Consider the following 22,988-nt stretch of genomic DNA (forward strand, 5'->3'; position numbering starts at 1 on the left):
TGCTGCTGAGCAGCCCCTTCACGTGTGGAATGTGCTTTGCAGTTTTCCCCTTTTCCTGCTCATTTTGGGAGAATCCCTCGTTCTTTGTTACACCCTTTGTTTTGTATTCTTTTGTTGTTTGTTTGCAGTCATAAACTGTACTGACCCCGGGCACCTGGAAAACAGCATCCGGCAAGTGCAGCCGAGTGGTCCTCACAGATTCAGCTTTGGAACAACTGTCTCATATCAGTGCAGCCATGGATATTACTTGTTGGGTACTCATGTCCTTACCTGTCAGGGGGATGGCACTTGGGACCGTGCCCTCCCACAGTGTCTTTGTAAGTTCTTCAGACTAATTCCCATCCACCACAGCTTTCCATCCCATGGAGTTCTCTGTTGCTTAGCTGGATGGTTATGTGAAAAGTCTGGATCCGGAGCCCTTTGTAATTCATGGGAATCCTTCTGTCAGCATCAATGGCCTGTGGATCCTGCCCACAGAAGGAAATCTGTGGTCTGAGGGCAGAAACGCTGTTAGAGATGGTTCCCTCAGCTCCCACTGGGTGTTACTGGTTCTGTTCAGCTCCAGTGACAGCATTGCAGGGAGGGGGAGAGGGCAGCAGAACTTCTGCAGTGCTCCTTCATGGGGAGCTGCATGCTGTTACCCTGAGCACAGGGCATGGCTGGGTTCCCATACACCCACCCATCCCCTCAGCTTTAGGGGAGGGAAATGACAGTGTGACAGTGAAATAAATGCAGCTTTATTCTGCTGCAAAGCAGGTACTGAAGAGGATTTGCTTCCTGGCCCTTGCTCTGCATCTTTCCCCCTTTCTTACAGTATCCTGGCCCTTTCTGCCACTGGGGTTTGCAGAGAACTGGGAGGTTCTGGGTGATGGTTTGGCTTAAGGGGTAGTTCCAGTAGGATAGAAAGACATGAAGTACTTGTGGTGATAATACCCAGTCCATGCATTGTATGAAGGGTGTCAGTGGTGATGTCCCTGTCTTACACTGGGGGAAAGTGAGGTCCAGAGTGCGTTTAGAGTTGAGGTGAGGTTGCCCAGTGGCAGAGCAGCCACCAGCACAGCTTTTGTGTCCTGGAGACCAAAGCAGCTCTGAGCTCCTTATAACTGAGCTCCATAACCAATCACTACAGCAATCAGCAATGGAGCTCCTTAAGTTCAACCAGTGTAGCTGTTCCAAAGCCATGATTGTTTCTGTTTTCTCTTGTATTATCCTTCAGCACCTAGTCATACACAGTAGCTCTCGGCACATTTTCCTTTCCTTTTGTTAGCAGCATGCCACCTTCTCACATCCACAGCACCCTGCCCAGACCATGGGGAACTGACAAGTGATAACTGTGTTACCACAGCTGCAGGGCTCCTGGGGGTAGTTACCTTCTGAAACCTTAGTCCACAGCTTTCCAGCTAAGAAAAAGGGATCTCCTTCCTTAAAACGCTGGGCATCCACTGACTTGGAGGATTTGTGGGCATTCTCAAAGCTTTGAAGCTCAGGTCAGGTTTACAACTGATGATGGGGATTCATGGGCTTAATAGTTTTGGGGGGAAAAAGGAGATTTTTGCATGTCTATTTCCTGTGTTGAGCTTAAGATGTGCTCTGTGCTGAATCCCATAGCCCTGACAGAGCTGGGCACCTAAAATGACCAGGCAGTCCCTAAAGCAGAAGTTAAGAAGGCTGGTGCCAGATGAGCTGAGGCTGCAGATGTTGGTTCGTGCCTGTTGCTGAGGAGGGAGTAAACCAGAGCTGATGCCCTGTGAGGAGTGGGAGAGCGAGCCCAGTAAGGACATGGGAGCAGAGCCGCATGCATCGGAAGGAGCCTGTGTACATAAATCCTTTAAAAACCCTCAAATCACCACAGGTTTAAGCTTAGCTGACGCTGCTGGAATATCTGTTATTAAATTGTTAGTTACAGTGTGAGTTTAAGTATTAGCTATCAAACCCATTTCCTTGCAAAGCGCCCTTGGTTTTAGTCACAGCTCTGCACCAGTATATTTCAACGCCCCCGTGCCCAAGCATAGGCATGCTCTCCTTTTTATTGAAGCATACATCATGTTTTCTACCTAATGCCAGCACTGGTATTTTTAGATTGTAGCAGAGGGAGAGAAGATATCCATTACCGATGCTTTCCTTCAGAAAGCAAGTGGTGCATGGTCTTTACACTGAGCATCCTCATCCAGACCTGTCTCCCAGCCCCTAGATCTGTCAGTGTATTTGTCAACAGCCTCTCCCTGTCTCCACTCTGGTCACTGAGCTAAAGTAAACCTATTAATTATTGTTAGTGGTGGTATTTTACGAGCAGTGGTCGAGTGAGCAGTGCTCAGAATCTGCCAAGGTAATTTGCTCAGGTGTGACACAGCATCGATTGCAGCTCTGTGCTGCAGGACCTGGTGCTGCCAGGGGTGTGCATGGGAATACTCATGTCTAAGCAGGAGCCTGTCAGTGTCAGGACTGGGCATCTGTGCACAGACCCTTGTCAGCTGGGACAGGATGAGCTGGTGTCGGCAGAAGGGCTCTGGGGCAGACAAGACCCATGCAGTGCCCTCAAACATGCGGTACCTTGCTGTGTACCTGCTGCATCACAGGCGGTTCGTGGTTGAAGCTGTTGCATCTGTGTCTTGCAGTGGTCTCCTGTGGCCACCCGGGCTCCCCCCCCCACGCTCAGATCGCGGGTGACAAGTACACCGTGGGCTCGGTGGTGCGGTACAGCTGCCTCGGGAAGCGCACCCTGGTCGGCAACGCCACACGCATGTGCCAGCTGGATGGGCGCTGGAGCGGGTCCCTGCCGCACTGCTCAGGTGAGCATGGGATGGGGCCTTGCTGGCCTCCAGTTTGTGCTGGGAGGGGGGCAGGCTGCTGTGCTTTGAGCTGCAGGAATAGCATCACTATAGAGGGAGATAGTGGAAGAGTCTGGAAACGCTCGTGTCTCAGCTCCTGCAGGATGGGTGATAAGCACTGGTGGAGAGTAAACCACTCAGCTTGCAAGATGAGAAGGAAATCAGGGCAGCAAATGTTGGTGGTGGGAGGTGGACCTCAGCCTGCTGCTTTGCAGCGTTCTCCATGCGGAGTCTGTGAAGGATGGATGTATCTAACACAAAATGTGGTCCTTGCATCCTGTGTGCAGCATCTGACCACCTTTCTCATGCATTCCAACAAAAGCCAAGCCCTCCTGAAGTCAGGATGCTGGGATCTCCACTGATGGCCTCCACAAGCAGGAGAGGTGCTGAACGACTGGCAGGGTGCTGTGCAGAGCCTCCTTGTGCCATCCCATCGCTTGTTCCTTGGAGAGCACAGGGGCAGGTGGAAGAACTCTGCTGGAGCAAAGTGTTCAGGACAAGTGTTCATTATGTCACTTAGGTTTGGCAGCTCCACTTGACCAAGCTGGGGAAGGGAGAAGGAAACCAAGCAGCCGTCCTCACGTTTGGAAGCTGGATCTGCAGCTTCTTGATCCGTAGCTGCTCAGAAGGGTTTTCTGCTCTAATTCATGCTTCCCCCATATGGTTTTCCCTGTCTCATCCTGGGGGTGGGTTTTTGGAACCATTCAGTGTCACTCTGACTCGTTCCTACCGACGTGTGTTGTGTGGGGATTTTCTGAATGACTTCATGGAGGCAGCTGGAGACCAAGGCTGATGGCATTTGACAGCCCCTAGCTGACTTGGGGCCAGGTGAATGCTCAGAACCTCTGTTTCCACCCCAGGGCTTGGGGAAAGGCTCCTCTTTTACAGCAAACTCAGGCAATACAGTGACAAAAGCAGTGAAGAGGCAGAATACAGCTCTGCTCATCTGCTGCCAAAGGTTCTCTGTGGTCTGCGGAAGATCCCACAGTGTGACAGCAGCTTTTGCAAGATGAAACAAAAGACTTTGATAGAAGTCATTACATGAAAGGAAATGCTGAACCTGGAGCGTTCTTCCCCTTCTCTTTACAAACAAGCGCATTCCCTGGATGATGGATACACTCATTATGTTTTCTATTACACATAGCACTGTAAAGGCTGTACCTGCAGCAAGGCACAGAAGGTCCAGGAACCAGGAGCTTCATTACCAGCCGCAGCAGTGATGACATAGTCTTTCCTGGCCTGGGGGTGGATGTACTTACACAGATCATTAGCAAGGAAGCCAAGAACAGTCCTACACGGTGTGAGCCTGTGTCAGGCCGGGGGGAGATGGGCACTTCTCCAGCCTGCTCCAGAGGAGCCCTGCGAGGCAGCTGCTGCCTCCCTCCCGTCCCATCGCTCCCAGCAGCAGCTCCCAGTGTTCCCAGCTTGGACGAGCGGATGTTCCTCAGCTGGCTCCCTTCTGCCTCCGTGTCCAAACCCAACAGCTTCTTGTTCTGCAGAGGCAATAGGGCGTGCTGAGGTGGCTGGGAACATGTTGGAACTCCTGCTTGGAGGGAACCATCCTCATGACGGATGCTGGAAGCAGAGCTGCTGTCTGCTGGAGCAGCTGCTGCAGGAAGTGGTGAGGGCTCCATCCTGAGATGCAGGAGTTATGGCCGTGTTTTCCAACCAGCATAAAACCAGTGGGCTCCTGGAGTCAGGGGCTGTTTCATCTGGAGCTTCCTCACTCTGCTGAGAGCCAGGCAGAGATGAATCCAGTCAGTCACAACCCAAACCTCTGTGCTGGCCCTCTGAGCACAGGCAGTTGAGAGGGAGGAAGAGACAAACCCCACGACTTGCTTACTCTGCTGATGCTGTGCTCTCTTCTTCCCAGGAGGCAGCCAGGGCTTGTGTGGTGACCCCGGGATCCCCTCCCATGGCATTGGGCTGGGAGATGACTTTGACGTGGGCAGCGTGGTCCGGTTCAGCTGTGAGCCTGGCTACACACTGCGGGGTTCATCCGAGAGGACCTGCCAAGCCAACGGCTCCTGGAGCGGCACACAGCCGGAATGCGAAGGTACATTCCCAACCCCACATCCTGCATCACTGCCTGTCCCCAGCCTCACCCCAGAATCACTCTGGGTGATGGTCAGGGACGGTCTGATGTGGTGAGAGTAATACCGTTGTTCATCCTGCCCTCCAAATACTGCCTGTGTGTCGAGGAGCCTCAAAGTTCCCCTTTCCAAACACGTGCAGGTCACACATCACAAGGGGGTTTTCAGTCTAGAGGATGTGCCACCTTTTTTGCAAGGGTTTCAGGTCATTCAGGTTCATGCCAACGTCTGGGCTGAGGTGGGGAGTAGGAAGAGCTGTTGGGATCTGGTCCTCACATCCAGTCATCCCCAAGTGCAGGAGCTCACTGCAGGAATCACATCTCTTGGTCTACATCATGTATCCAGGTTGATGATCAGAAATGCCCCAGTTTGGCCTAAAACCTGTGGGTATCACGGACTAATTCAGTGTCACTTTGTTGAGGAAATTCAGCCAATTCAGATCTTTGATAGAGCTGGAACTGGCCCATGCAGGAGTCATTCACACAAAGCAGAAATGCAAATCATAATCCAGTAAGCATCTTTTAGTATTTGAAAGCCCCAAACCCTTTATTTTTCCATTTCAAAGAAGCAGGTAAGACCCTACAATCCAATCTAATAATCCCCCAGCTGGAGTCTGAGTTCTGCTGCTGTTACAGAAAAGCATTTCAAAAGGAACTGGGGAAGGAACAAAAGCTGCAGTGAAGCAGATACCCAGGGCAAGGAGACCTGGGCAAGTGCTTCTCTCCAGCTGCTTCAAAAGCTAAAAGCTCACAGTTTGTAAACGAATTGGAAATACATTCCAAACTGATGGAGCTCTTGATTGAAAGGACACTAAATCATGTTATTAATACACTCAGGTCTTGGGTTTTCTCCATTCTCTTTCAATAGAAAGGCTCTGTTCATTAATCTCAGGGGAAATAACCCATCAGGTTTCCAGAGGCACCGAAATACAGATCCCTGGAAGAATTTTTTTCATTCTTTATGCATAATAATAACATTATACCTATAATGTAGTCGTTTAATGTTAAGTGCTGACTGGCCAATATAGAGAAGTAATTCACAGTGATAAACCATGTGCTGGGCTTCTCATTTGTATTCACAGCGAGTCTCAAGCACTACAAGGTGGTGTTCTGCTGTACTTGGTTATATTCAACACTCTGCAGCAGGTATTGTAGGAGAGGGAGAGGAAAGCTTAATCTGGGGATTGAATTCAGGGCAGTTGAAGATGAAGCTGGGGTGCCCAGGCAGGTGCTTGGAAGGAGGCATGGGGAAGCTGCGGCACAGCCCCAGAGCCGCTCAGCACCTCTGTGGTGCATTAGGTCTGTGACTCAGCCACTTGTTTGCTGCTCTTGTTTGAGGCAGATGAAGCCTGATGGGGCTTCACAGGTCACTGGCACTCGCCTGCCCAGGGGATTCAATGCACACTGCTCAGCAGATTTGCTGCTGGATGAGCACAGAGGGGCTCAGCCCCGACACGGACCCACTGCTGAGGAGCACAGGCAGAGGACGTGGTGCAAATCCCACAGCATAAACAGGGCAGGAGAGAGGAGCTGCTCTCCCCATTGCTCTCATACCTTCAACCACAAAGCCTCTGCTTGACTTCTGAGTCAAGGGGCTGATGTTTGACCATCCCTTCCTGTACCAGGACCTGTCCAGCTCTGATCGTGCAGGTGGGAGCAGCAGACTGGTTGGATGGTCACCTTGACACACACGGGCTCTTAATCCTAATGCCTTTTACCCACTAGAACGTTGGCGAAGAAAACCAAAGGGATAGGCAAGCAGGGAGAAGTCACAACTGGTTTTCCCAAAATGGACAAATGGTTTGGAAGTAAGTTAATTGCAAGGCCTCCTTCTGGGACTCCTGCTCCGGTCTGGTTTATAGCTCTGGTTTTGTTGTCCCCAGTAAGAGCAGCTCTCATGGCTTTCCAAAATCACACTTTCAGGCCTCATTTGTTCTAATTTCCAGCAAGCTTTTAAAGTGTAAATGTAATTTTAGATGCTTTTTTCCTTCTTTCTCCTCCTTCCCGATGCCCATCTGTGTGCACTGAGGAGCAGTGCAGGAGTGGGGCTCATCATGCGATGCCCATCTGTGTGCACTGAGGAGCAGTGCAGGAGTGGGGCTCATCATGTGCTCTGCTGTGCTCCCTCCTTCTCTTAGAACTTGAACAGAGTGTTTGCTTTTGTCATGTTTATTGTTTCTCCAAGTGAACTAAAACGGCATGCAGAATGAGGTGGGATGAGATGGGCTCTGGCTGCTCTTTGGCAGCTGCAGCAGACAGAACTGTGCTGGTTTAAGTGCTAACACTGGGAAAAGAACCTGAGTTTTGTCTCGTTCCCATTTGACTGCTGAGGACACGGGAGGTGGCAAGGCTGGAATTTGGGTCTAAGCTGCTTTTTCCTTTCTCTGTCTGCGTAGTTAGGTGGGTTACAAGTTACTGGTTAAATTAAACAGCATGGAAATTAGCAGCCCTGAAGCAAAGGCTTTGAAGCTCCAAAGGCTCTCAGCTGTGTCTTACTCCAGCAGGAGGTGGTGCCTGATGTGTCAGACATCATTAGGAGAGTGTTTCAGATGGCAGCAGAGCCCCAAAGAAGTACCACTGGTAATAAAGATTAGGTCAGAGGAGGGGAGCACGCAGAGGACACTGTATCACACACCACCTCGAGCACAGTCAGATGTGCACTGATAGCAGCCATGAGCCTTCAGCTCTCCCCTGCTGCAGTTCCTGAGGAGCAGGACATGCTGCTCCTTGCAGAAATGTGCCTTCTGTTGGCAGTGGGTGAAAGAAGGGCCCTGAAACAAGAGCCTCCCATGGTGTTCAGGAGGAATGTGCTGGGCAGGGCTGGGGGAACTGAAAGTGTAGAGTGGGTAACAGCACTTACCCCTTGCCCTGCTCTGGATGATGCTGCTGTGGAGAATGGGGGGAGCTCAGTGGCCTCATCTGACCATACCCTGAGCATCACTGGCTCTGAGCTGAACAGGGCCCAGAGAAATTCCCTGTTCCCAGCAGCTTCTCACTATAAAACATGTAGGAAAAAAGCAAAGGATGACAAGGGGCGAATCTTAATGAGCTTTTTCAGAAGAAAAAGGCTGTGTGGACTGGAATGAAATGAATTATTGCTGAGCTCTGGAGCACCTCTGAGCCTTGTGATGTTTTATATAGCAGAGACCACTTTGTAGCTTCCCAGCTTCCCCCCAGCAACATCGGGATCACAGGGAGCAGCTCTGGCTGTCCTCAGTAAGGAGTTCTGTAGCAATCTCTTAAGTCCCAGGGATGCCTGAAATAGCTCATTGGGGTTTGGCATTGTAGGAGTGCCTGGTGGTGCACCATAGCCTGGCAGAGCTCTGTGCTGGTGCTGGGTGTTTGGCATGGATGGGGATGTGTGTGCTGGCTGGGGTGTGAAGGGTCTGGTCCCCATTGCTTTGTCTGTTGGGTCTTCTGCAGCGTGGCAGAATCCAAGCCCTGGGTGAGGGGATGGGATGGGTCTCAGCACTCTGTGCACTCCCTGCTGCAGCCGAGAGTCAAACCTCCCCTGTCACATCAGTCGGTTCAGCTGAGCATCACTCCTGCAGCGCTGCCCTGGTAAAGCAGAAATCCCATCTGATGCTGCTGATTTTCACGTCATTTTCTTCAGCTTTGACTTTGGTTTAAATGTGATTGGGTTTGAGATTTGTCAGGAGATGGGAGTGGATGTGGCTGTGGGACTTCAGGCTCTTCAGGATTTATGCCCTGTTCAAAATCCAGAGCTAAATCCAGTTTTCTTGGGGCTTGATTCATTTTACATCCCCCACTGAAGCCAGAGGGAATTATTCACCCCCTTGCTGCTCACTTGCGTGATTAAATCCTATTTGTATTTAAATTATGATCTTAAAAGTTCAAACCTTTCATCCTTACATTTATAGCTGCTTTTATACCTACCCTGTGCGGGTCACAGCTGATGCTCACTGCAATCAAACTGTTCCCATGAGTCTCCCTAGTCACAAAAATCATACTTTCAGGTCATCTGTGTGTGTTTGGCCCCATGCACAAGCAGAGGAGCTTGGGCAGGAGGGAACGTATGGGCAGGCAGGGAAATAGTTTAGAGCTTTTTGTGAGTTGATAGACTCTGACTTTTATCCCAGCATCTCTTGGAAATGACACCGTGTATCACAGAGACGTTGGCTGCAGGAGAGATCTGTAACAAGAGCACACCTCGGATGATGGCAGAGCCACGCAGAGCTGTGTGCACACAGTCCAGAATGGTTATTAGCTTCCTCCTGTCAGACAGATATGCCTGCAACAAGCTCCTCTGTTAACAGGCTGTCAGCAAACTAAGCAACAAGGCAGAAGAAGACTCTCCTTGCGTTGGTGGCCTCTGCTCATTGCTTCCCTGCTGTGGCGTGAAGCTGCATTTCCCCATGGAGCATAGCTGGGGATACTGCAGGGTGTGTGGCAGGGAGGGCAGGGATGGGTCACCCTGTGTATGCACAGAGCGATGCTCTGCAGGGCTTGTGGCGTTTTGCTGGGGAGGGATTGGAATCTCCTTGTCAAAGAGCTGGGATTTGTGGTTTAAGCCTTTCCTTGATTCATGTGATTTTCTTCTGTGTCCTGTAATTTCAGAGTAAATGAGGGCTGGGAGTAATTACTGCAGGTGCTTATTTTGTCATGACAGGGCTTTGTGCACCAGCATTCACCCCATGCCTTTTTATTGCTGTGGTGCTCAGGTACTTTAGGCATAAAACTTGGGCACTGACAAACCTGTAATTGTATTCCCACAACATTCTCCCTCCTCTGAAAGCAGAATTGGCCGTAGCTGGGCAGGGAGCAGTGCCACAGTGGGAGAGCATCAGGCTCCCTTCCTGCTTCCATGCCTTTGAATTTTATGGAGCTGTTGGCTTTGGGAAGGGGCCAGAGGCAAAGTGGCTCACTGGGGTCAAGGCTTCCAGAAAGATGGAAGGACTCCAGGCTTGGCCTCCACCTGCTTCAGGAAACTGTAGCACCAGATGTGAGATGGAGAGCGAAGATAAGGCCCTGAAAAATATGGGCACAAGTTGTTCCTGCAGCCCAGAGGAGCAGGAAGGTCCCTCCCAGGCTGCTGGGTGATGAGCTGCAGCATCCATGCGGGAATGGAGCAGGCTGGTGCTTCGGGACTGACCGGCTGCAGGGATGGAGCTCTGAGTTCAGGCCCCTGGCCAGGATGGTGCACGGAGCTTTGGGACTTGCTGCCTGCCAAAGCAGAGCCCTGCTCCAGGCTGGCCAGTGGTGTTTGGGATCCTGTTGGACTGGCATAGCTTATTTCCCGTGGAATAGCCTGTTCTGTCTGAGCTGATCCAGGGGCTTTGCAGCTGATCTCACTGTGATGGAGAGCAGTCCATTGCAGGGTGAAAGCCTTGTCACTTGCTCTGGGGTGTTTTATGACTTTGCCATTTTGTTTTCTAGTGATATCCTGTGGGAACCCAGGAACCCCCAGCAACGCCAGGGTTATATTCAATGACGGCCTGGTCTTCTCCAGCTCCATTATCTACCAGTGCCGGGAAGGCTACTACTCGACGGGAGTGCTGAGTAGGCACTGCACAGTGAACGGGACGTGGACTGGGACCAGTCCGGAGTGTACAGGTGAGCACTGGGATGGATTCCTGGACGATGAGGTGAATGATGCCGCCAGGCTCCAGGGACAGCTGGTCAGGGCATGTTGGATGCTTGCTGTAGACTGTAAGGAGCTCTGTTAAACTGTCTAACAGCAGCTAAAGCTGCCTGAGCCTGCAGCCTCTGCAGTACCTAATGGAAAGCTCTCACTTTGGGTTTGTTATTTTCCCGTTGGATGAAGGGAGCTCTGTAATAACCCCATGAGGAAATGCCAGCCCACCTGGAGGGGCTCTGCAGGGCTGGTGCTGAATGTGAGCGCTGCTGTCTGCTGCTGCTGGGACACGTGTGGGCAGAGCCTCTGCTCTGAGCCCCCAGTGTTTCCTCATGGCTCCCACCCATAGGTGCCTGCAGCAGGAATGGGGGTGATGGAAATATGGTCTTACACAAGAGACAGTAACTAGGGCAGAGAGAAGGATGCCAGGGGCAAACTCTCTTCCACCCAGCGCAGATCTGACCCAGGTTTTCTTTAATGTTTCATGTGTGTCAGTACTTCATCTTGCAAGGGCTTGGTGTGCTGTAAGACCACTGTTTGCTCCACTGGGTAGGAACAGTTTTCTCCCTGTGCTGTAGCCCAGCCTGCTCCATAACTAGTGCTACTCTCCACATCTTCTGTGCCACAAATGCTTCCTTCTCCATGATGAGGGGGTTATATCCTGCATTGAAACACACAGAACCATCAGGTTTGTACTTACTGCAGATCTCAGAAGTGTGAGACAAGGGATGATCAGCCAGAAATGCTTCTTTCTCTTTGGCAGTGATCAACTGTGGTGACCCTGGTGTGCCAGCCAATGGCATTAGGCTGGGCACTGATTTCACCTACAATAAAACCGTGGTGTTCCAGTGCACGCCTGGGTACATGATGGAGTCAGACAGGGCATCCTCTCTAACCTGCACGAAAGACCGAACCTGGAATGGCACCAAACCTGCCTGCAAGGGTAAGATTGGTTGCTTTAAATATCAGAGGATACAAGTTTTACAGGCCACAAAGCTTTGGTAGCTTGGAGTAAGGTGACAGGCAGCAGCTGCTGCAGTGTGCCTGGAGCCCACCTGGTTGTTTCCTGCTCTTGTCATTCAGTCTGTCCCCTGTGTTTATGGCACTTGCACAATTTCCTCAACATAGCATGAACACCTTGCTATCTTAGGTCTGTCATAATCACAATGTGCCTGGGAGGGAGGAATTGCAGTTATCCCTGTGATAGAGGATGGAAAGTGAAGCCCAGGGAGCAAAGTGACTTACTCTGTGCTAAAACCCAGATCAGACTCAGGTGAAAGACTGTGTTTTGCAAGCAGCCACTTTGTGGCATCCTCCAGAAGTCTGGAAATTGTTTCTCCAACTCCTTTCATTATTTCTCAGTTCTGAGATTGCCTCTGTAGCTCAGCGATAGGAAATGGAAATCATGGAGCAGTGGCAGGACAGGCTGCATCTCTTCTGTAAGTGGTTTACCCACAGAGTAGATAAGAATTGTAGCAGCATCCGTGTACTTCTTTGGCAGTCTGGAAAATTCACCTGTCGTGATTCTGATATAAAGACCACACAGGAACTTCCAAATACACTCCAGAGGATGTAAAGAGCAGTTCTTACATTCCTCTTTCATCCTCTCCACTGAGCTAATGCTGCAGAAATAATACAGAATGTGGCCAGGGTCTCATTTGGAGGCCAGGTCAGTTTGCATGAGCTGAGCCCCTTCCCCAGTGCTCCCCTGAGCTGGAATGCAAAGTGCTGCAAAAATGTCATCTCAGAACACCCTAGAGCGGATGAAATACAGACCAGTTGTTGAGTCAAGTGCTAATCTGAAGCTCAGTCAGGTTGTCCAAAATGTATGAATCTTTCAGGGAATCTTAGATGAGTTTTCACACTGAGTAGATTCTTGCCTTGAAATGAGCACTGACTCAGAAATCTGACTTGGAGATTTGGGATGTGCCTAAGTCCAGACTTCAAAGTAAAATCATGGGGTTTACAGCTGCACGCACAGCTGGAGAAGTTTGTTCAGCCCCTGCTAGGCCAATGCCAGGTGATGCTCTCGTCCTGAGAGCAGGATGTAACTTTGATCCTAGGTGGATTTGCTTGTTAATGGAAATAACAATGCTGAGAAGTCACGAGAGCTGATGTGCCTTTGTTCTTCATTCAGCTATCACCTGCAAGTCCCCACAAGCCATTCCCAATGGGAAGGTGGTGGGCTCAGACTTCAGCTGGGGCTCCAGTGTGAGCTATGCCTGCCTGGAGGGGTACCAGCTCTCCCTGCCTGCCGTGCTGACCTGCGAGGGGAACGGGACGTGGAACGGGGAGATCCCTCAGTGCTTCCGTGAGTAGGCAGCCACCAGCATTTCATGCATGAGCTGGGTGCAGGACTGTGCATTAAACCCAGTTGGTTGCTCTTTGACATCTCTGGTCTCCATCTTGCATGGTCCTGTCCACCAGGCATCTTTACAACTGGTTGGGTGTCTGTAATCTCACCAGTGACTGAGTCTTCTGCAGTCACAGCTCTTGAAAGTGCCATAGGCCATAGGAAAAAGAACTTTGGCAAAGGCAGTGATGTTGCAGCAGAAGTTTTGTGAAGGCAGAGCTTTGGCTGGGTGAAACCTGTGTGCTTGATACAATAGCTAATGCAAAACACTCAGTGAAATGTCTTGTGATGATAAGGGCAGATTTGAGTTTCTCCTCCAGGCTGAATGGCTGGCAGCTGCACAATAGCCATTTTCATATTAAATCATAAAAGCCCTCACTGTGTTCCTTGCACCTTTCCCTGGTTCCTGTATAATTAATGGGCTTTCTGTGTGACATGGAACCCTCCAGTAATTTGACATTGTGCAATTAGAGATACATTTTAAAGCTAAGCATGCTGTTAGGGGGAAAAAAGAAAGAAAAAGATGGGGAAGAAGGTGGAAGTTAATGAACAGCAATTGACAAAAAGGGAGAATTACAAGGAAAGTAGCCAGCGATGCCTTCTGCCGTGGCTAATCCCCTAGGCTATCACAGAGCTTGATGATGGGGAGTGGTAAGGTTTGCCCATTGATAGACCCATCCTTAGCTTATTACCATGGCTTGCTCTCGAGGAGGTTCATGGCAATCCGCTTGTCTCTGCCTGTTGCAGCTGTGTTCTGCGGTGACCCAGGGATACCTGCTCAGGGCAGGAGGGAGGACAGAGGCTTCACCTACCGCTCCTCCGTGTCCTTCTCCTGCATAGCCCCACTCGTGCTGGTGGGGTCAGCCCGGAGGTTCTGCCAGTCCGATGGGACGTGGAGTGGGACCCAGCCCAGCTGCATAGGTAAGGGGGGACCTCTCTGTCGTCAAAAGGGCTCTGAGTGGTCACCTTGCTTCTCCAGAGGTGGGTTTCATTTATGGGCTCCCCCTGAGCTCAGAATGAGCAGGGGTGATGTTAGAGGCTCGCTGCTTCAATTCAGTGCCTGTCGCCATCATTCCTGCCCCTCACTGGTGGGCAGTACCCCAGGGCATCCAAGGAAGGTCTCCTCCCTGGTCCTGCTCAGCACTCTGCTTGGCAGCCAGTGGGCAAACAAGAACTTCCAGATGAACACTTGCAGCCTGGGCTGCAGGGTGTGAGGACTGGTGTCTGCACAGTGCTGGGCTCTCTGCTGCTTCCAGGCTTCCTTGGGAACCTCCAACCCATTGACAGCAACAGTGAGGCTGAAAATGCAATTTGGCCACATTCTTCAGGTGCCCATTTTCTGGGGCTTCCAGAGCCCTTTGGAGCCCCTGGGAGGTTTATAATCATAACCAGTCACAGCATTTTCACTTGTTTAAACCTCTGGCTACACTCTTGAACCCCATTGCTCCTGTGGAGATAAACTGCATGGGCTGTGTGCTGTTACCTTAACTGTGTGCCTGAACACCACCGTCATCCCCTCATGTGGGCACTGGGGGCAGAAGCACATCTCCAGCTCTTCTATGCCTTTTCAACCGCTCCAGCTCCATCTCAGTGCATCACCAATTAGAGGAATGTGAGGACACTCGTGGCCAGAACCTCCACGTTCCCTATGGATTTCACTGGGAGCTTTCTCATGCACAAAGAGGGTCTGACAGCAAAGCTGAAGAGGGACTTTTTATCAAGGGCCTGTAGGGCCAGGCCAAGGGGAATGGCTTGAACCTGCCCATGGCAGGGGTTGGAGCTGGAGGAGCTTTGAGGTCCCTTCAACCCAACCCAGCTGTCTGGGATTGAAGGCAGCAAATACAGCTGTTCATGCTGCTGCTGCAACACAGTTTGTCTCCCTAAAACAAACCATGAGAAGGGAGGAGACTCAGGTGTCTACAAAACCTTAACCTGCAGAGTCAGTGCTGACACAAGCAGCTGAACACAAAGTGTTGTATTTATTCAGATCTCACCCAATTTTGAGATCCATTAGACTGCCAGAGCTCCAGACCCCCCAGTGCAGCCAGAGACAAGGCTCTGCCCTCCACCCTGTGCCATCCATCACCTGCTACCTCGTCCAGCGAGGGGGCTCTGTATTTATTGTAGACACTGATTTATCTGGGGGCTTCCATGGAAACTGCATCAGTGATAAATGACAAAAGCTCAGCAGGACCAAGTGACGGAAGATGAATTAGCTTGTGCTCCACAGCCCCGCACAGGCCACATTTTGTATCCCTTGTTAGTTACTCACTGCAGCTCCAAGGACCTGGGAACAACACCAACAAGTGCATAATGTTACAGTGTGAAGAGATTGATTAGTCAGATCATAGAGAATAAAGGCATAAAGATAAGCCACCGTGCCCATTAGGTGCAGATACTGTGCTCCAGTGTGCTATAGCTGCAGGATATAGTGACCGGCTGCTTCTGTCCTGCTTTGCTGGATTGTGGAGACTTTCCTTACTGTATTTCTTGTCTTACACAGTCCTATTAATAGGACTATTTTGAGTAATTTAGAGAGGGATTTGTTGCAGGGCTCATGATCCTTCTCATAGCAGTGTTGAGCGAGTTGAAGAAGCAAGGCTGGGAGTCCAGAGCAGACTCTCATCTGGTTTCTCTGAGATACAGCTCCCTGCTAAGGCAGCTACCCCTGGCTGGGTACCAGAGCATCCCTGTGGCCAGCACTGCAGATGAGCTCAATCCTGTGATCGCAGGAACCTGCTGCTGCTGAACTGCCTTTGAGACAGAAGTTTGGGGTGCTATAATAATGACAATGCATCTCTTTGTTAATTCCATTGATGCCCTGCTATTGTCAACATGCTGGGAAGAAAAGAAAGTGATAGATGCTAGAGGGGTAGCAGCAGGTATTCCTTCTGAACTGTGTGTGTTCATCTTCTGATAGATTGAGACCAAACAAGGCATAAAGAGAGATTCTGTGTCTGAGGGACATTGAAATTTCCAGGCCCCTTCTATCACTAGGGCATAGTGAGGTTCCAAGGTGCAGTGGCCAAGCTGAGCTCAGAAGGATGAAGGCAATGACCAAGGCGTGGAGAGGACAGGTCACTGCAGCCTGGGGTGCAGGGGAAGCAGAAGGCACAGCCCTCGTGAGCCAGGTGCTTCACTCATGTACAGACCAGGGGAAAGGAAGAGTTATTCCTGATGCAAGACTTCTGTTTTCTCCCAGGTGACAGAGTGCCTCTGGTTAGTTTGTGTTGCTGAAAGAAACAGATCCATGTACTTTTCATTGCTGCTGTGTATTCCTTCGGTAGCAAAATGTTTCTGTCTTGTTGCAAAGGCACAGCATGATCTTTGTGTGGAGAGCAAGGGAAGCTCTGACGTGGCTTCCACAACCCCTCTAGAACACTGGCTCTGTTCTTTCCTTTGCAGACCCCAGCCTCACAACGTGTGCGGACCCTGGTGTTCCTGTCTTTGGGATGCAGAACAATTCCCAGGGCTACCAGGTACTGCCCCAGCAGCAGGGTCCCTCAGCTGCGCCCCAGTCTGTGCTGTGGTTACCCCATGTCTGAGTCCAGACGTGGATTAACGTGTCCTCCCTTGAACAGGACATCCCAGCGTGCTCTGTTAGACCCCAGGGTGCGTTTGGATGGGATTAACTAGCAATACGTTATTTATGATATTAATTATAGCGCTGATTAATAGCTATTGGTGTAATCGGTATTCACACTGGAGACATCATTTCCATCCATTCTCAGGCCAGATTCTGTAGGTGGTTTTCTTAATCTCAGCTGCTCTATGGTATGAAATCAAGTAGAGAGAAACAAACAGAGCAATTCCCCATGGTGTCCATCTCCATCCTCCACCACCACCCCTGTGGATGTCCCTTCCCTGCTGGGACTGGGCTGGGATAGCTGATTCACGTGGCTACTCCTCCGGAGTGGATCTTTCAGTTTTGCTGCTAATTAGGTATCTTAATCCTGGGGTTTAATGAATTAATTCTAGTGCTTAATTAGTACTGAGACACCATAACTGTGACTTCTGCAAGGGTTGCCACTCAGAGGTGCACGCCAGAGAGGCAGAAATCACACCCCTTTCTAATAGGGCTTGTGTTTGAGGCTGGCTTTGGTATATTTAAATGGCAAAGCAGCTTTGCCTGTATCACTGAAGGAAGGGAACTCCCTGCACAGTTAAAGCTGCAGCTTTCCAGGGACCATGGCAGCTTTCAGCACCAGGCTGGCAGGGCAGTGAGAGGAGGTGCCTGCCCTCTCCAGCACACAGGACATGGAAGAGTGATGGAAGGATTCCTGTGCTGCAGTCAGGGGTAAGCCACATTGTGCTGTCACCGTCAGAGGTTTGTCTCCCGTTGTAACAGGTGGGAAGCATCATCTATTTCAAGTGCCAGAAGGGATACCTGCTGCAGGGCTCCACCACCAGGACCTGCCTCCCCAACCTGACGTGGAGCGGCGTGCAGCCCGACTGTGTCCGTAAGTCTTGGCCAAAGGAAACCGGTGCCATTCCCTGTGCTGTTGCCTTGCTTGGCTGCTGTGCTTCACTGCGCATAGTGCTGGGAATGTGGGGGGAGCTCTGGGAAAACACGTTCCTGAAGAAAAGGGGAATCTTGCAGCCTGTTCTGTCCCGATGCAACCACAGCAGCAGCCACTTCTGATCGCAGATGGGGTTTCTGACTTGTTCCTTCCTCAGAGATGTGGTTTCAGGGGAAGCTTTGTGCTTCTGGAAGCACGTTTGATGGCAGAGATGTGAGCTCACGCTCCAGGGACACAGGTTAACATTTAGCCAGAAGGGCTCTCGAGCAGAGCAGTGTTTCTCCTCATCTTTAATAACGTGTTGCTCTTTCTTTTAAGCCGTCCATCATCTTTTCCCAGCTCCACCAGAAGGAGTTTAATTTAATGTGTTTAAGTGGTAATATCCATCACGGCCTCTGTATCCTAAGTATTAAAAAGGTTTTGCCTCTCCCTTGCGAGGTGGTTTATTGGGGAGATATTTTTCCACTAACAAACCCCATAGGTGCTTATTGTTTGAGCAGCCCAACTGAGGCACCGGCTGCAAACACTGGCACGGAGCATCAGGGGAGAGGGGTGCTGGAGGTGATGGTTTTGGCTTACCCGTGCCAGCAAGGGCTGCTGAGGTGTTGGGATTTGTGGAACACCTTCTCCATCCACAGGGTGCAAAGTATTACTGGGACAGTGAAGAGGAGTTACACAAAGTCACTTGCTGCAGTCACTGGCTTAACTTACTGGGTCTTAGTGTCCCCTGAAAGCAGTTTTTAGCCTTCAAGTAGACCTGGGACACAGTTCAAAGGAAGGAGAAAAGTGTCCTTAACATCATTTGGGTTTGGCTTTTTCCCATTAAAAGTCAAAAAGCCTCATGTTCTGTTTGTGGAAGCTGGAACTGAGGGAAGGATCCTCTGAGAGCTTTAAGCCAGACCGAGCAAAGCAGCAGGCAAAGCACAGGAAGCAGTCTCATGAATTCATCTGGCTGGGAAAAGTCCAGGTGTGGCATCATGTACCTGGGGAGCAGGGACAGCTTTTGCTGATGAAAGCTTTCCTAAGGGATTTCTGGTCCTATTGATGTTGCCCCTCTTCTGTCCTGTGTACAAGCGGGTGGTGAACCTCATCTGTTTCCCTTGTGCTTTTCAGCTCACCACTGCAAGCAGCCAGAGACCCCCTCCCACGCTAACGTCGGTGCTCTGGATTTGCCATCTCTGGGCTACACCTTGATCTATTCCTGTCAGAGTGGGTTCTACCTCACCGGAGGATCCGAGCATCGAACCTGCAAAGCAGATGGCAGCTGGACAGGGAAGCCTCCCATCTGCCTGGGTAAGAGCACTGAGAGCTCTGCTCTCATGTGTGCCTGCTCCTCTGCAGGGGAGCATTGCAGCCCAAGAGAACACAGCTAACCTCAACCTGCAGCAGCAGGCCAGGATCTGCTGTGGCTGCCCCATCCCTGGCAGGTTGGACACAGGGCTTGGAGCAGCTGCTCCAGTGGGAGGGGACCCTGCCCATGGAAAGGGTTGGGACTGGGTGAGCTTTAAGGTCCCTTCCAACCCAAACCATTCCCTGATCTATGATGCTCACAGCTGTGGTTTGTCCCCCTCTTTCAGCTGATGTCCGCCCCAGTGGAAGGCCGATTGGCACCGCACGGGACCCGCCGCTCACCAAGGTGTCAGGTACCATAGCAGGGCTGGCTCCTCCATGGCACACGTTAGCACTCAATCTCACCCTTCCCAGGTCCATCCCTTCCCCAAGCCAGAAACCAGGCTGTTCCTTGTGGGTGTTGAAACTGCTGGGCTGATGCACGCAGCCCACATGCCCCATCCCTGTCATGCTCATGGAGAATGGACAGGAGGAGTCAGGCACCAACATTCACTGCCCTCTCCAGAGCACTCTGGAGATCTGAGCCCTCCAGGGTGTTTACATTGCACCTTTGCTTTTTAACAAGGGGCTTTGTTAGCTTTTCCTAAGGAATTCTATTGGGGCTTGGTTTGTTTTTAGAACTTCTGTGTCATTTTTTGTCAAAACAACAGAATTCAAGTCATCAGCTTGTTGCTCTCCTCTCCTTGGCTTTGTACTCAGGGATAATAACACAGAGAGTGGGTGGGATTTGAGATCTTTGAACATGTATTTGTGAATTCAAAGAAAGAAGGAAATTTGCTCTATTTTGATTTCTGAGATATGGAAATAAATGGTGTTGCTCTTGTTTTGATGCATCCCCAATTGTCGTGGTTTCTAGTGCCTGCTGATGTGTTTGCAAAGAATTCCCTTTGGAAAGGCTCCTATGAATACCTGGGGAAGAAGCAGCCTGCGATGCTGTCTGTCACTAGCTTCGACCCTGCCACCAGTAAAGTCAATGCCACTTTGATAGACCACAGCGGCGTGGAGCTCCTGGTGTCTGGTAGGGGACCTGATGTCAACATCTGCAGGGATCTACACTTGGTACAAGTGCAGTCACAGAGCGAGGGGCAGCGTGCTCTGCTCTGTGACTGATGCTGATGCTCTGGTAGAGCTGTACAGAACCAGCCTGGTTTGAAGTCTCCAGTCTTTTGACTGGACCAAGACAAACAAACTCATGTACCTCAGTTTGCTTTGGCTCTACCTGAAAGGCAGCTCTTCCCAGTCCATCCAGTTCCCTGTGTGCTGGAGTGGTGGACTTGGAGTTGAAGATAAACAAGGTTAAATGATGTGAGTGCTCCTTGTCTTGGCCTCCACGGAGCACCAGGTTTTACTGATCCAATGACATAACCTAAGCATTAATAGTTGATCCTCTTCCCATGTGTAAAATACCTTTAATATCCTGGGGGTGGATGTGGGTTTGGGTGTTCCCAGCATGATACGGGTGGGAGGAGGGGGAGTTGTCCACTCTGAGGGGATGAGCTGATTACTCTCTCAGGTAGAAAGTCAAGTACTGGAAGCTCAAGTAGCATCACTGTGATCTAGGCATGAGAATCACCTGTTTTTCAGGCATTTACAAGAAGGAAGACGTGCACCTGCTTCTGCAGGTTTACCAGATAACGGGGCCAGTGGAGATCTTTGTCAACAAGTTCAAAAACGATAAATGGGCTCTAGATGGACATGTAAGTGCATGGGCTCCTCGTACACCATGTCCCCCCACACTCCTCCTCCCCTTGCTGTCACAACCCCAGCTGAAGCTAGGGAAATAACTCCCTTAGTTGGTGGCAAGATGAGGCTGCTGTCCTCAGTGACCTGCTTGCTTGAAGGGGACATGGGGCACTCTTCCAGCACACGACATAACACTATGTGGCAGTTGGCTCTTCGTGCTCCCTTGCAGCTCTGTGGTTTTTTATTGCCCTGTGGTTTAAATCTGCAAATCTTCTGCAGGAGAAACCAACATGATTAATCCCATTTTAACATGTTATGTCTGTTAAACGTCAGGCTAGAAGAGCTGATGTTCCCCTATGGAGTCAGCTTCTCACCCCAGTTTCCTTCCTGTGAGGTGTGAGTCTTAGCAAGTTGTTGGGCAGTCAGACTTCTTGAGAAATGCCCCTGTTTTCTGGGGGATAGAACCACGTTAATGCCATGCATGAACCTGAAAGAGGCTGTGTTAAGATGGGTGCTAAAGACCCAGGGAGGTGTTGAACACATCTGTTGATCTCTGCTCTCCTGTCCTTGCAGGTCTCATCAGAGTCTTCAAGTGGCACATTTGTGTACCAGGGCTTTGTGCGTGGCAAAGGCTTCGGGCAGTTTGGCCTTCAGAGACTTGGTAAAGTTCCTCTCCTCAGTCCTTCTTCCCTTGATTGCTGAAAGGGGGATTTTGGTTGTAATGGAGGTTTCCAAACAGGGAACATTGCTCCTGTCCCTGGCTTTAATCATCAACCCTGCTAGGCCAGATCTTTATAGCTGGTTTGAGGCCATCAGGCTTAACATAACCCTTTCCACTCCTCTCTGAAGAGGAGCTGGTAGAACCCAACCCAGGCACCCAGTCAAGTGCCCTCAAATCTCTGTACCCCAGGGGGAATAAAGAGGTTTCTGTTGAAAACCAAAGAGCTTGGAGCCACAGACAGCTCCTGGACCTTTTTTCTCCACGTTTCCAAATGCCAGACCCAAAGCCCAGCTCCCATTGCTACCAGAAGTGTCTCCATCTCACTTTCAGATATCACAGAGGCATTTGGGCTTGGGCAGCCCAAGGTCTAAGCTCCCAAATACCTCTCCAAATGCGCATTGAGCTTTTCAATATCTTAGGAATTTTGGAGCCTGACTCTGGAGTCTTGTCACCTTTACAGAGAATTAGATGCTCATTATTGCAGCCTTTAAAAGTCTCCCATAAAGCCTAACATTAAGCATCCAAGTTTGAGCTTTTTGGTAAGATAAAACTATTTACATCTTTCTTTTATTGCAGTTCTAAATAAATGATAGTGTCTGAGCTAGGCTGGATCTCCAAATCAGCTCAGAAGCTTTTGATTACCTTGCACCTTATTCTGTTGTTGATGATACAACCTGTAACTCAAAGCAAACCTCATTTCCCACACTGCTGTTGTGAAATGTGTTTACTTCTGCTGTGTTTCAGACATCAGCATGATGGAAAATGATCCAGAATCAATAGGACACCATTTTGCATCAAACAGCAGTTCTGTGGCAGCTGCCATTCTTGTGCCTTTCATAGCCCTGATTATTGCAGGGTTTGTGCTTTATCTCTACAAACACAGGTGGGTTTCGGGAATGATGCCAGAAGGTGAAACAAAATCAAGGGGCTGGCAGGAGTATTTGTGAGCTTGTCTTAAAAGCACTTCCCCTAGGTCTGGTTTCTCATTGAATTCAGAAAGTGAAGAAATGATGGGAGCAGACATGCGTGGAGGGGCAAGGGTGTCGGGAGAAGAGAGAGTTGAGGGCGTTTATGGCCATTAATAAGATTTGTGGCAACATTAAGTAGGATAAAGCAAAGTAGATTTCATAGTTCAGCGTTCAAGCTGGCTTTACATATGTTGTCAATTAGTGATTTCTCCTGCTCCATGTATTGCTGTGGAAACATCGCTGCACTGCAAAGCATCCCGCAGACTGGCTGCCCTGTGGAGGGAGCACACTGTGGGCTGCAGCACAGCCCAGGGAGCTGCTGGGTTACACACATAGAGCAACATCTTCTCTAGATCCCTTCTGTGTTACCCTCTTCAGAGGCAGCTTTGTCCTTCCCCTGCCTTCATGTCTGAGCTGTTCAGTGGCTGCAGCAGGAGGAGCCATGACCCCTCTGGGTTTTCTCTCTGTATCCTGCAGGAGAAGACCAAAAGTCCCATTCAATGGCTACGCTGGCCATGAAAACACCAACGTCCGAGCCACGTTTGAGAACCCAATGTATGACCGGAACCTGCAGCCCACAGACATCATGGCCAACGAGACGGAGTTCACAGTCAGCACCGTGTGCACGGCTGTATAGCACCGTCCGCTCCGTGGTGAGTGTGATGCTGGCCCCACTTCCCTCCTGTGTCCTCTGGAGATCCTCTGGTGAAGCAGTGGCTCAAAGGAGCACCCAGAGTGGTTCAGGTTGCCCAGGAGATCATCTCTGCCCAGGGCGAGAGCTCCTGGGCACCAGTGGCAAAGCAAATCCAAAGCCCCATGGTGAGAACAGTCAGCAGGTGAAGGGACAAAGGGATCTCTAGCAGAAATGATTCACTGT

The 22,988-nt window shown here is 50.4% G+C and overlaps 1 protein-coding gene across 1 annotated transcript in view; it reads left to right on the forward strand.

The window, feature by feature from the left end:
- The window catches only part of CSMD2 (CUB and Sushi multiple domains 2), a 239,718-nt gene extending 216,960 nt beyond the window's left edge, over window positions 1–22,758 (forward strand). Inside the window, exons 55-70 of the mRNA XM_034069226.1 lie at window positions 129–317; window positions 2,616–2,789; window positions 4,702–4,884; window positions 10,318–10,494; window positions 11,280–11,459; window positions 12,654–12,827; window positions 13,617–13,790; window positions 16,275–16,348; window positions 17,218–17,329; window positions 18,503–18,682; window positions 18,967–19,032; window positions 19,596–19,757; window positions 20,324–20,436; window positions 20,996–21,083; window positions 21,888–22,026; window positions 22,589–22,758. Of these exons, the coding sequence (XP_033925117.1) occupies window positions 129–317; window positions 2,616–2,789; window positions 4,702–4,884; window positions 10,318–10,494; window positions 11,280–11,459; window positions 12,654–12,827; window positions 13,617–13,790; window positions 16,275–16,348; window positions 17,218–17,329; window positions 18,503–18,682; window positions 18,967–19,032; window positions 19,596–19,757; window positions 20,324–20,436; window positions 20,996–21,083; window positions 21,888–22,026; window positions 22,589–22,748 (2,345 nt within the window). The 3' untranslated portion in view covers window positions 22,749–22,758. The remainder of the gene's footprint in view (window positions 1–128; window positions 318–2,615; window positions 2,790–4,701; window positions 4,885–10,317; window positions 10,495–11,279; window positions 11,460–12,653; window positions 12,828–13,616; window positions 13,791–16,274; window positions 16,349–17,217; window positions 17,330–18,502; window positions 18,683–18,966; window positions 19,033–19,595; window positions 19,758–20,323; window positions 20,437–20,995; window positions 21,084–21,887; window positions 22,027–22,588) is intronic.
- Window positions 22,759–22,988: the final 230 nt, after the last annotated feature.

Source organism: Melopsittacus undulatus, chromosome 14 (genome assembly GCF_012275295.1).
Source record: "Melopsittacus undulatus isolate bMelUnd1 chromosome 14, bMelUnd1.mat.Z, whole genome shotgun sequence".
NCBI lineage: Eukaryota > Metazoa > Chordata > Aves > Psittaciformes > Psittaculidae > Melopsittacus > Melopsittacus undulatus.